Here is a 12,855-nt window from a genome sequence, read left to right on the forward strand (position 1 = left end):
GAGCCTGGGTGGGGACATAGCCCGGTTAACGCTCCAGTCACAGGAAAGCACTTTCGCTTCTGTTTAGTGACTATCTAGAGGCCTTTAGAGATGGACTGAAGATATCCCTACTCACTCTCAGAGCTGCATCTGGCAGAGTGGGGAATGAGAGCAGCTCCGTTTCTGGGGGGGACACATCCCTGGGGAGTAGCCAGGCGAGATCTCGGCTCCTACACAACTGAACTTGAGGCAGAGTCTGAATGTCCCATGGTCACAACAACCCATTAACTTACGCAGGGAGCTATGCTCAAAAGGCCTTCAGGCTGTTTACAAAGCCTCATTCACAATCAGCTATTTGCCTCTCCAAGGGGTGATGGTAATGGACAAGCCCTCAGCCCCCTGCAGTGTGGGGATGGGACAGGCTGTCCCAGCTCTTTGCCTGCAGACTGTATTCTGAGTCACTGCAAGTCTTTCGTTCTCAGCAGCTCTTTCTGGATGCCTGTGCTTTTAGAACTCCATGCAGGGTGGATATTTAGGGTCCAGACGGCACGCTCCCCTCTCAGGATGTTTCCTTAACTGCAGGTGTGGTTGGGCTCTTGTCCCACCTGGACCCACACTGAGACTGAGGTGGTGCCTCCAGTCCCCCCTTCCCCCAGGGATGCCAGGTATAAATAATGCAGCAGAGCTGGAAACGCATCCTGACCAGTGGGCGAAGTCTCCTTGGCTCCAGTTCTGGTGTGTGTGTCTCTGAGTCACTCACTCTCCACGCCTTTGGAGTTAGAAATAAAGGGCGCTTGCCTCAGATACACCTGGCCACGAATTTATGCATGTCATTCATAAGCCCCAGGGCCCTTGTGTCTGGCAGACGCATTAACGCTGCTTCCCCCTGTGTCTTCCAGCCTGCAATGTGTGGTACCTGAACTCCGTGGAGATGGAGTCCCTCACGGGCCACCAAGCCATCCAGAAGGCCCTGAGCATGACCTTAGTCCAGGAGCCGCCTCCCTTGTCCACAGTCGTGCACTTCAAGGTGTCGGCCCAGGGCATCACCCTGACGGACAACCAGAGGAAGTGAGTGTGCCCAGCGGCCGGGCTGTTGGGATGGGCGCGCAAGGCTTCTGGCCTCACCTGGGGTTAGACCTCCTACCAGCTCTGCCCAGGCCCCTTGACATGTGGTGGTCACCCCGGCAGAGCTCTGCGGTCCAGGAACAAATCAATGACCCGGTCAGTCTGTGCTTTATCCTGATGTTCATTATGTCCTCAGAGACACATATAAACTATTAACATTTGGCCCACATGTTGATTTTTTAAGGAATCAGTAAAATTTTTTAAAAGACACAGAGATCTTTGAGTGTCTCTTTGATACACACATAGTGTGTATGTAATCTGCAAATGCAAAGATCTTATAAGTCATTTCTGCAAAAACACTCAGTGACTATGATAGACTCTCCTCATCTTTGCTTTAGTGTCATTACTTCTAACAGTTGGTTATCCTGTTTCAGGTAAGAGTGTGACCTTGATAGATATTATTTCATTAGTTAATGTTAATATATATTATGTAATAGATATAATATAAAAGAATAATTTATGTTAATAATTATTAACTATTATATAGATACTGTACAGTACTGTATCTTAGTTAGCAACATTTGAAATCTAGGCAGCATCTAGGCAGATGCTGTTTCAGTTTCTAGGGACTTTCTTCCAAGCTGTCACTGAATGGGTTCCAGATGCGCAGAGATTCATAGACAGGGGGGCACTTATGGAGCCCCAGCCGGAGCACAGAGCAAGGTTAGGTGCCTGGACAGAACAATGGCAGACATGCTCCTTCCACGAGCAGAGCCTTTGACCTCAGGATCAAAGGCATTTCTGAGGCAGTTTTTTATTTGCTATGGAAACAGCCTGCTGTGGTTAATGAGGGAGCCCGATCGACTGCCCTAAAAGCAGAGTGGTGGCAGGAGCTTTGAGGGGTAGGCCGCCACCAGTCCCCACGCTGGCTGGAAAGGCAGCGCCCACCCCAGTGCCCGAGGAGCTCTTCCCAGCATGACCCCTGCTTCAGAGCTAGTCCTGGGCTTGGGAGGGGCTCTGAACCACTGCTCTCAGGATGAAATAGATGGGGAGTATGGGGTGGGGTGTGAGTTCTGCCACTCAAATTGGGGTCCTCGCTCCCCTTTTGATCCGAGTGGTCCGCATAGCAGGACCCGCATGCCTTACACTCGGTTCCCTCACTTTTCAAGCTGCACCGAGGTAAGTGTCTTGGAATGTTTGTGACTTGAATGAAATAGACACAAGCTGCCAGCCTGGCTCAGCCAAAGCGTGGACACAGGGTCGGGCGGGACAGCACGGCTCCTTCCTTTGCAGCCTCTATTTTCTTCTGCTACCGGTGTGCTCTTTGTGAACCTCTAGTTTCCCCGGGTGCTTACAAAACCCTGGGGATGGGCTGCACCCACAGCACTCAGGATCTTTCTTTTTGCCAGAGACAGAGCATGCCTGTACAGCTGATGCTGGATAAAGGGGGCTGTGTCCTCAGCATCCCCCATGGAAAGGTGCGTGGCTCTGCCCGCGCCTTTCCCTCATGCTGGCCTCTGGGGACACCACCTTCCTCAGGAGGAGGGGGCACTTGTCCAGCCGGAGTGGGGCACACGGGGCTGGCCAGCTCAGAGGAGCAGGGAGGGCTGGCCGTGAAGCAAAGGACGAGTGACCGGGGCTGGGACCAGTACAGAGGGGTCCTCTGATGGTTCCCCCAGCAGCTGTACTGGCCTGGTGTTAGCAGCACCTCCCAGTGGATTTAATGTGCACAGTTTACAACAGGCTGTTAGATCCCTCATGGGGGTGACTGGGCTCCTCTCGCAGGAGAATGGCCGGCTATACTGAAGCCTTTTTCACAGGCAGTCATCTAAGGCTCTAGACAGTTGGTGGTTTCCTGGGATGAAGGCAGGAAGGCCAGGCCTCACTCAGTTTGATGCAGTTTCTCCATTTTGCTCCTCACGGTGCTTGCTTTCACCCCAAGACTTGCTCCTTCCCAAGCACCAAGCTTCATATGTCTGCTGATTTCTAACAAATGTACGCTCTACTCTTCTCTCCAGATGACCAGTAAAAGCATAAAATAGGCTTCTGTCCCCCCAAACCTGCTCATGGGGGGCCCTCCTAGGGCAGCACTGTCACTGCAAGACCCCAGTGATGGGCTCATGCTCCCCTGTGTCCCTGCAGGCTCTTCTTCCGGAGACACTACCCCGTGAGCAGCGTGATCTTCTGTGCGCTGGATCCACAGGACAGAAAGTAAGATGCCCGTATCCCTACTAAGTGATGCACGTGCTTCCTTGGTTTTTTAAGTTAATAAAGAAATTAACGTGACTCTTCTCTTTCTCTGATTTGCAAGGTGGGTCACAGACGGCCCTTGCTCGAGGTACGTTGCCAGCCCGCTTTTATCCTCTCTCAGTTGACACTCACTCCACTCCAGATCTCCAAAGAGGAAGATGACAAATAATGCTTATGGGTTTGAATTTGGCTTTAAATGAAAATGCAAGTGTTCTTTTTATGCAGAAAGGGCCTGCTGAGGGTTAACTTTTCTGTTTGCTCTTCTCTGAATGAGCAACACTTCCATTTGACCCATAAAATAGGGTATAAATAGCATGAAGCAGATTGCACGGCGTTTCCAGCAGTTGAGGAGGGGGTTGGTGTGTTAGGAGGGAGGGCCGCGTGGGTGCAGTAGGCGTCAGTGCTTCCCAGACGAGAGGGAGCGTGGCTGTCCCCCGGCCCTGCTGCCCATGTAACCTCAGATCCTCCAGAGCTGTCTACATCCCCACAGGTGGGCATCTCCATGTCACCTAAATTTGATGACCGCAAATGTCTCACCACAGGAGCCTTTGCCTGGGATTCCGATTTTGTGTTTGTAGCTTTGTCTTGGCATCTGATAAAGTGCTAGGAGGCTTCCCCAGGCCCCCAGAAGGGGCAGTACCCCCCGGGCCACCCCAACTCTGGCTCTTAGGACCAACTGCACTCCCCACACGTGGGCTGCGCTGCCCTGGAGGGTCGCTTGAGAGCCATCGGCCTGTCCCTCCTGTGGGGTGGAACCCACTCAGGTCAGATAAAAACATCCTTCATTTCTCTGAGAAAGAGAAGAAGGACCTTAGATAAGGGATAATCCAGGGATTTGGGTTTGGATAATGGTAGTTATTGTGTTGTTTGGGCCTCACAAAAGCTTATTCAGAAAAAATAGATTGTGCTGTTCTTTTAGACAGTTTCCTCTCCTGCACATATGTGGCCCGGGCAGGGAGGCCCTGGTGTGTTTTTAGAAGGCCCATCCTCCAGCCCCAGTGGCTGGGAGTGTGGGCATCTAGGCAGAGCCCCCCCAACCCCAGAAACTGAGACTGGGGTGCTGGCATCCGCAAGTGTGTGTGCCTGTCTGCGCCCGTCTGCTCTGATGGTGTGAGGAGAGAACAGGCAGCTCCTGTGGTGGAGAAAAGGTCCTCCCCAGAGACTCGGGACTGGTGCCCAGGAGCTGACGGGTCTGGAGGGTTCCAGCCAGGCTAGACCCACGTCTTCAGCTCAGGTCCCAGTCTCATGGCCGGCCCTCCCCAGCCCTGCCCCTCAGGTTCCTCCCCTGAGAGTCTGGGCACAGCATCCTCCCTGCTGCCATGGAGGGGGTGTGCGGGCAGGTGTCTGGCAGGGGATATGGCCCCGAGATTTTGGAGGGGTGGTAGTTAGAGGCGATGATGGTGAGGGAAGAAGCGGAGGCATGCACCCTGTGGGAGGGATGGGCCTCGGCTGGCATGCTGACCCACCTTTCCTGTTGCAGAGTCTTTGGATTTGTGGCCCGGAAGCAGGGCAGCGCCACGGACAACGTGTGCCACCTGTTTGCAGAGCATGACCCCGAGCAGCCGGCCAGCGCCATCGTCAACTTTGTGTCAAAGGTCATGATCGGCTCCCCTAAGAAGATCTGAGCCCTCACAGCCCAGAGACTCCAGAGGGGCCGACGTGACCTTGGTAGTCCAGCACCAGGAGGGAAAGGGGCTCCTCCGACTGTTCAAACACGAGAACAAACAACCTTGCCGCCTGTGGCCTCAGTTGAGGGGCACAGCTCATGGATGCATATCTGTAGCCCAGTGCTTTCTGGGCAGAGGAAGTTGGACATCAGGTGCACCCTTCCAGTCCCCGCTTGGGAAAGAACAATTCAAGGAGATGTGGGGACCCCTGTTCCTCGCACTCTGGTGTTTATGGGAAGGAGGGGAGCCCAGCCCGCTCCCCGTGACCCTGAGTGCCTCATCACTGCCATGTCAGAGCACTCCTGGCCAGTGGACATGCCAGGGCCTCTGTCCTCCCACAATGGAGATATTGATTAACCTGAGAAGGGGATGCATGTTGGTTGAAGGTTCGTGCAGGTCAGGCCCTCCTGGAGCACTATGGCATCGTGGGCGAGGGGAAGATGTGATGGGCGGCGAGGACAAGAAAGGTCACATTGGTCACGGTGAAGCCAGAGCCCAAGCGTGGGGACAGCTCCCCACCTCCGCTCACATACCAGGTCTGAATGGTGCACTGGGCCGTGAGAGGGGAAAGTGAGAAGATAGGAGGAAAGCCTCATTTCCATATAATTTATATTTTACTTTTGCCATGTTATTTATGATAACAGTTTGCCATTGTTATGCTGTACTGGTGTCTACATGCTGCCGTCTGCCAAGGTCAGGGTTCTAAGACGAGCGTCTAACCCAGGTCAGATGTACCAGGTATGCAGTGTGGACTCTTTTGGGCTTGCTCTCAGCCATCATTGCCCGAGGGCGGCTGCCAAAACTGGCTTTGCCTCAAGCAGCCTTCCGAATGCTTGACCATCCATATTTGGTTTCCACAAGCAGCCTTTCGAATGCTTGACCATCCACATGTGGTTTCCTGGCTGCAGATACAGCCTTTCTGGGGAGGAAGGTCTTGAGGGGTGGGACACGATTAGTTTGAGACTCAGGCCTGCTCTGCATCGCTGTCCTTGGCCGTGGGGGCCTGGGAAAGATCACCGCCCTAGAACCGTTCACCTGCAGGAGTGCTCATCTGTCTCCACCCTACCTGTTGTCTCCCATTGGGATCCATGTATTCTGGCACCTGAGCAAGGGGAGGTGTTCTAACACTGTTTCCCAGCTCTTCTGCATCGTCTTAGGCACCAAATCAGACATGCTGTTTATGCCGATGTGCATGTTGCTAAGCGGAGGTCTGTCCACCTGAATCTGTCAGTGGTCAGAGGTTTGGGAGAAGCCAGTGGTCCTGCAGGCTCCCCAGAGCAAGAGACAGAGCTGCACAACATCGTCATAAAGCCCCTGTCTCCTTCCCCATCGCCCCAGACGTTCACGCCACAGCTCTTCATCCCTGGAGAACTGTCCATCTCCTCCGCTTCCCAAATCAAGCACCAGCTCTTCAAACACCAGGAATCACCGCAGCAGTCATCACGCTAGTGTTTGGAAATGTGCTTTGTGGATTCTTTGTTTCTAAAGTGGGGCAGAGACAGTCAGCGACAGCAGAGGTGGGATCCACCGAATCCAGTGGGCACCGTTTGTGTGTGTGAGTGTGTGTGTGTGTGAAAGCAGGTGGGTAAGTCCACTGTTTAGCTCCTAGTGATGCACCAACACAAGTGCCTCGTTTTTGTGCCAAATGTTTGCCTTGGTCCTTGTGGACCCTCTTCTCTGACGCGTGGCGGCATGGCCAAGGAAAATGTGCCGGCATCTCCCAGAGGCCTGACACCTTGGTTGCTGGGGTGGGGGCGTCTAGCATTTCAGTTTTTCATTTACAGCAGAACTCGGTGAAGAGGAGCAGAGGTTTGTACTGGCCCCCAAAGGGGCCTCCTCCTGAGATGCTGGCCCACAAGTTTGACCCAGAGGCTGCAAGCCAGGTCCCTTATCCTTCTGACAGAGGAAGAAAGGGCTCATGAGGGGTTCTGGACTTAGTAGCATCAACTTCCCCAATCACAGAGGGACCTTCTCCCACCCCTGGCTGTCCTCGTCCAGATCACGCAAGCCGTGACATTTGGTTTTTAAACTGACTGGCAGCTGAGCCTTTTACTCTCAGTGGTCAAGGAAGTTTCCTCCCAGCAACTGGCTCCCTCTGGAGTAAGGAATGAAAGGAATCGAGTTTCCTGGTTTCTGAGGAGCTGGTACAACAGTGTGTTACATATGCATAAAATGGAACAAGACGACTCCATGAACTTTGTGCTCAGACCTTGGGCAGCCCCACCACCAACACTGGCTCTGGGGAGACAGGGAAGGAACATCCCCAGGCATCTGGGGTGCCCATGGGCACAGGGGTACTGTCCTGGATTGTGCACAAGGACTGCACCCCACTAGCATCATAGCCTCATAGCCAGAGCCTGTTAACCTGCTCATTAACCTATGCTGTATTCCTCCAGTGTTAACCTGTAAACGTATTAAGTCACATTGCATTTAAGGGTCTCCGTGTGTCTTCTCGGCATCAGAGACCTCATTGTCTCCTTCTCTGCCTTACCTAGTAGTGGATATTTTTACTTTTCTTATATTGTAAAGAATATATCCAGTATGTAAATGAATGTTCTATAAATCCTTTGTATAGTCATTTTCTCTGCTCTTTAAATATCACCTCTATTCAGAGTATAATAAAAGTATAAACTTGATAAGCTTCACTGCGGCAAGCATTTGTGGTGTTAGATGGAAGTACCCGACAGGGTGTGTGCAAGTGTGGATGGGTGTGCGTGCATGTCTGAATATGCCTGTGTGTGTGTGTATCTGGGAGTTTGAAGGGGATTGTGTATGAAAGAGTGAATTCACTTACAAACATATTGTATATTTTTCCTTCAGGAATATAGTTTGATTTCTGCCCAGAGACTTGAAAATTGTATTCAGAGATTTTAAGAATTTAATAATGACATGTGGTATTGATCATAGGTGCTGCTACGTTCTTGATGTTGATATAAAGCCCCTAATCCAGTAGCTGTAGGAGGAAGCTCCTAGTGTAGATCAGCCTTTAATGGGACTTCCCAGGTGTTTAACCAGAGAGGATGCTGAATCTGAATATAAAAAGTCCAGTTGTGTCTGACTCTTTGTGACCCCATTGACTGTGGCCTGCCAGGCTCCTCTGTCCATGGAATTCTCCAGACCAGAATACTGGAGTGGGTAGCTGTTCCCTTCTCCAAGGGATCTTCCCAACCCCGGGATCAAACCCAGGTCTCCCACGTTGCAGGCGGATTCTTTACTAATGACCCACCAGAGACGCCCCCAAAGTCCAGTGCGTTCACTTGTTTTTTTTCAGTAGATGCTGGTGACAGCCCCAGCACAGCCCTGTAGGCTCTCGTGGGCTTGGGCTCATCCCCCAGCTAGGTGGAGCCCCACTGTGCTGGCTTTCTGCCCTCTAGGTTAGGTTTCTTTCCTCAGCTGGAGCAGAAGAAGCCATGGGGATTAAGCCACTTGGATGGTGGCCTCAGTTCCACTGGCTATGCCAGAGCCTGCAATGAGAAAGGAAGATGAAGCTGGGTATGACTAGTGCGTGTGAGATTTGGGTCCTGGCTGTGATGCACACTGGGGCCAAGGCCTGTCCAGGCTCAGGACTGAGGCGGCCATCCACGTGGCTTAACCCTCAGGGCTTCTTCTGCTCCAGCTCAGGAAAGAAACAGAACCTGGGCCCATTTTGGTTATGGACTGATAAGGAGCTGGCCCTCTCCCCAAACCTCAAAAGTTCTCTCACAGCTGGGTATACCTGTGCAGTCTTCTGCTTTCTGCTCTGCTGACATGTCCAGGGGGCTGTGCTGTGAAGCGGGACCTGCCGTGGCCCCAGGGTTGGTGCTGAGAATGGAAGGGAGAGCAGGTCGAGGTGGCTTGAATCTTATCCAACAGAAGGTTCTCACTAGGCCCTGGACCCTTGACCAGTGTCACAGCAGGGAGTAAAAGCGGAGGGGCTCTGGTTCTACCCATCTTACAGGTGCACTTTCAAGGACACGGTCTGGATTTGTCACCACAGCCCTAGACTACAGAGAGAACTGTCAGAGACCCAATGCCCCCAGGCCTCACTTGACAGCCCTTGCCTTAGGGGAGCTTCACCACTGCCTGTTCATCACTCAGCCACGTATCAGTGACTGCCCCTTTGCCCCACCCACTGGGGTCCTGGACCTATCAGTGACAGACCTCCCTTGCCCCGCCCACTTGGGTCCTGGACCTATCAGTGACAGATCCCCCTTTGCCCTGCCCACTTGGGTCCTGGGCCTATCAGTGACAGACCCCCTTGCCCCGCCCACTTGGGTCCTGGACCTATCAGTGACAGATCCCCCCTTGCCCTGCCCACTTGGGTCCTGGGCCTATCAGTGACAGACCTCCCTTGCCCCGCCCACTTAGGTCCTGGACCTATCAGTGACAGATCCCCCCTTGCCCTGCCCACTTGGGTCCTGGGCCTATCAGTGCCAGACCCCCTTGCCCCGCCCACTTGGGTCCTGGACCTATCAGTGGCTGTCCCCCTCTCACCCTGCCCACTCATGTCCTGGACCCCTTAGTTACGGCCCCTCACCAGCCTCTTGGGGGCCATCAGTTCTGACCCTTCGTGGTCCTGGGTTTTTTTGTCTCCTAGAGGTTTGTGTGTGGTCTCCAAGGTGGTGGGATGAACTGCGCCCCCCACCGTGGCCCAGAGGTCACGTTTCACAAAGCAGGGGCACTGGAGCCCGGCTCAAGACTGCATTGGAGCTTCCAGGTGGACCTGGGGTACAGGGAAGGGACATTGCACGACCTGGGGATGGGCTGTGTCTGGACACATTTGAGCTGCAGCGTTGTTGAATTTGCAACAAGAAAAATGGTCCAAGAACAAATGACGTTGAAGTTCCTGAGGAATCAGACCATAGCCCAATCACAGCCCAAGCCTGGACTGGAGCAACAGTAGGGGTTTGGTGGGCTCCCCAAAAGCCTGTCATCTGTGAGGGTCCTAGCAAAAGGGATTGTGCTACAACTGACCTGGTTGCCAAAGCCTTTTGTCCCTGGGGACCTGAGACTTCCTTCCCCGTCCCAGAGACAGACACCGGGGTGGTGGGGGCACAGGCAGGGGTCCTGCCCCCTCCTGGAAGCACTCTGTGTCTCCCACAGACAAGGGATCGCCCACAGTAAATGCCAGGCCAGGGAAGGCTCTCTGAGCCTCGGGCCTGCCAACCCTCCACCCCTCAGACAACCCTACAGGGGCCAGTGAGAGCCTAAGTGCAGTTCAGTTCAGTTCATTTCAGTCGCTCAGTCGTATCCGACTCTTTGCGACCCCATGAATCGCAGCACACCAGGCCTCCCTGTCCATCACAAACTCCCGGAGTTTACTCAGACTCATGTCCATCGAGTCGGTGATGCCATCCAGCCATCTCATCCTCTGTCATCCACTTCTCCTCCTGCCCCCAATCCTTCCCAGCATCAGGGTCTTTTCCAATGAGTCAACTCTTCGCATGAGGTGGCCAAAGCACTGCAGTTTCAGCTTCAGCATCAGTCCTTCCAATGAACACCCAGCACTGATCTTCTTTAGGATGGACTGGTTGGATCTCCTGCAGTCCAAGGGACTCTCAAGAGTCTTCTCCAACACCACAGTTCAAAAGCATCAATGTTTTGGTGCTCAGCTTTCGTCACAGTCCAACTCTCACATTCATACATGACCACTGGAAAAACCATAGCCTTGACTAGACGGACCTTTGTTGGCAAAGTAACGGCTCTGCTTTTTAATGTGCTATCTAGGTTGGTCATAACTTTCCTTCCAAGGAGTAAGTGTCTTTTAATTTCATGGCTGCAATCACCATCTGCAGTGATTTTGGAGCCCCCAAAAATAAAGTCTGACACTGTTTCCACTGTTCCCCCATCTATTTCCCATGAAGTGATGGGACCAGATGCCATGATCTTAGTTTTCTGAATGTTGAACTTTAAGCCAACTTTTTCACTCTCCTCTTTCACTTTCATCAAGAGGCTTTTTAGTTCCTCTTCACTTTCTGCCATAAGGGTGGTGTCATCTGCATATCTGAGATTATTTATATTTCTCCCGGCAATCTTGATTCCAGCTTGTGCTTCTTCCAGCCCAGCGTTTCTCATGATGTACTCTGCATATAAGTTAAATAAGCAGAGTGAAAATATACAGCCTTGACATACTCCTTTTCCTATTTGGAACCAGTCTGTTGTTCCATGTCCAGTTCTAACTGTTGCTTCCTGACCTGCATATGGGTTCCTCAAGAGGCAGGTCACGTGGTCTGGTATGCCCATCTCTTTAAGAATTTTCCACAGTTTATTGTGATCTACACAGTCAAAGGCTTTGGCACAGTCAATAAAGCAGAAATAAATGTTTTTCTGGAACTCTCTTGCTTTTTTGATGATCCAGCGGATGTTAGCAATTTGATCTCTGGTTCCTCTGCCTTTTCTAAAACCAACTTGAACTTCTGGAAGTTCACGGTTCACATATTGCTAGAGCCTGGCTTGGAGAATTTTGAACATTACTTTACTAGCATGTGAGATGAGTGCAATTGTATGGTAGTTTGAGCATTTGTTGGGATTGGAATGAAAACTGACATTTTCCAGTCCTGTGGCCACTGCTGAGTTTTCCAAATTTGCTGGCATATTGAGTGCAGCACTTCCACAGCATCATCTTTCAGGAGTTGAAATAGCTCAATTGGAATTCCATCACCTCCACTAGCTTTGTTCATAGAGATGCTTTCTAAGGTCCACTTGACTTCACATTCCAGGATGTCTGGCTCTAGGTGAGTGATCACACCATTGTGATTATCTGGGTCGTGAAGATCTTTTTTGTACAATTCTTCTGTGTATTCTTGTCACCTCTTCTTAATATCTTCTGCTTCTGTTAGGTCCATACCATTTCTGTCCTTTATCAAACCCATCTTTGCATGAAATGTTCCCTTGGCATCTCTAATTTTATTGAAGAGATCTCTAGTCTTTCCCATTCTATTGCTTTCCTCTATTTCTTTGCATTGATCGCTGAGGAAGACTTTCTTATCTCTCCTTGCTATTCTTTGCAACTCTGCATTCAAATGGGAATATCTTTCCCTTTCTCCTTTGCTTTTCACTTCTCTTCTTTTCACAGCTATTTGTAAGGCCTCCTCCGACAACCATTTTGCCTTTTTGCATTTCTTTTCCATGGGGATGGTCTTCATCCCTGTCTCCTGTACAATGTCATGAACCTCCGTCCATAGTTCATCAGGCACTCTAACTATCAGATCTAGTCCCTTAAATCTATTTCTCACTTCCACTGTATAGTCATAAGGGATTTGATTTAGGTCATACCTGAATGGTCTAGTGGTTTTCCCTACTTTCTTCAATTTCAGTCTGAATTTGGCAATAAGGAGTTCATGATCTGAGCCACAGTCAGCTCCCGGTCTTGTTTTTGCTGACTTTATAGAGTTTCTCCATCTTTGGCTGCAAAGAATATAATCAATCTGATTTTGGTGTTGACCATCTGGTGATGTCCATGTGTAGAGTCTTCTCTTGTGTTGTTGGAAGAGGGTGTTTGCTATGACCAGTGTGTTCTCTTGGCAAAACTCTATTAGCCTTTGCCCTGCTTCATTCTGTACTCCAAGGCCAAATTTTCCTGTTACTCCAGGTGTTTCTTGACTTCCTACTTTTGCATTCCAGTCCCCTATAATGGAAAGAACTTCTCTTTTGGGAGTGTTAGTTCTAAAAGGTCTTGTAGGTCTTCATAGAACCGTTCAACTTCAGCTTTTTCCACATTACTGGTTGGGGCATAGGCTTGAATTACCATAATGTTGAATGGTTTCCCTTGGAAACAGACAGAGATCATTCTGTCATTTTTGAGATTGCATCCAAGTACTGCATTTCGGACTCACTATTCACCAAAAGCCTGAATAGTCAATGGGAGTGCTGCCCCTGCGCAGGTCCACGCCTGCTGACACATGAGACTTAGTCC

The 12,855-nt window shown here is 51.2% G+C and overlaps 1 protein-coding gene across 7 annotated transcripts in view; it reads left to right on the forward strand.

Moving 5' to 3' along the window:
• Nucleotides 1-7,606, forward strand: part of TNS3 (tensin 3) — a 220,581-nt gene extending 212,975 nt beyond the window's left edge. For all 7 annotated transcript variants that reach the window (XM_061165571.1, XM_061165570.1, XM_061165564.1 and 4 more), the window contains 4 exons: nt 879-1,047; nt 3,187-3,255; nt 3,356-3,382; nt 4,775-7,606. In XM_061165571.1, the coding sequence (XP_061021554.1) occupies nt 879-1,047; nt 3,187-3,255; nt 3,356-3,382; nt 4,775-4,919 (410 nt within the window). In that variant the 3' untranslated portion in view covers nt 4,920-7,606. The remainder of the gene's footprint in view (nt 1-878; nt 1,048-3,186; nt 3,256-3,355; nt 3,383-4,774) is intronic.
• Nucleotides 7,607-12,855: the final 5,249 nt, after the last annotated feature.

This window comes from Dama dama, chromosome 18 (genome assembly GCF_033118175.1).
Source record: "Dama dama isolate Ldn47 chromosome 18, ASM3311817v1, whole genome shotgun sequence".
In the NCBI taxonomy this organism is placed as follows: Eukaryota; Metazoa; Chordata; class Mammalia; order Artiodactyla; family Cervidae; genus Dama; species Dama dama.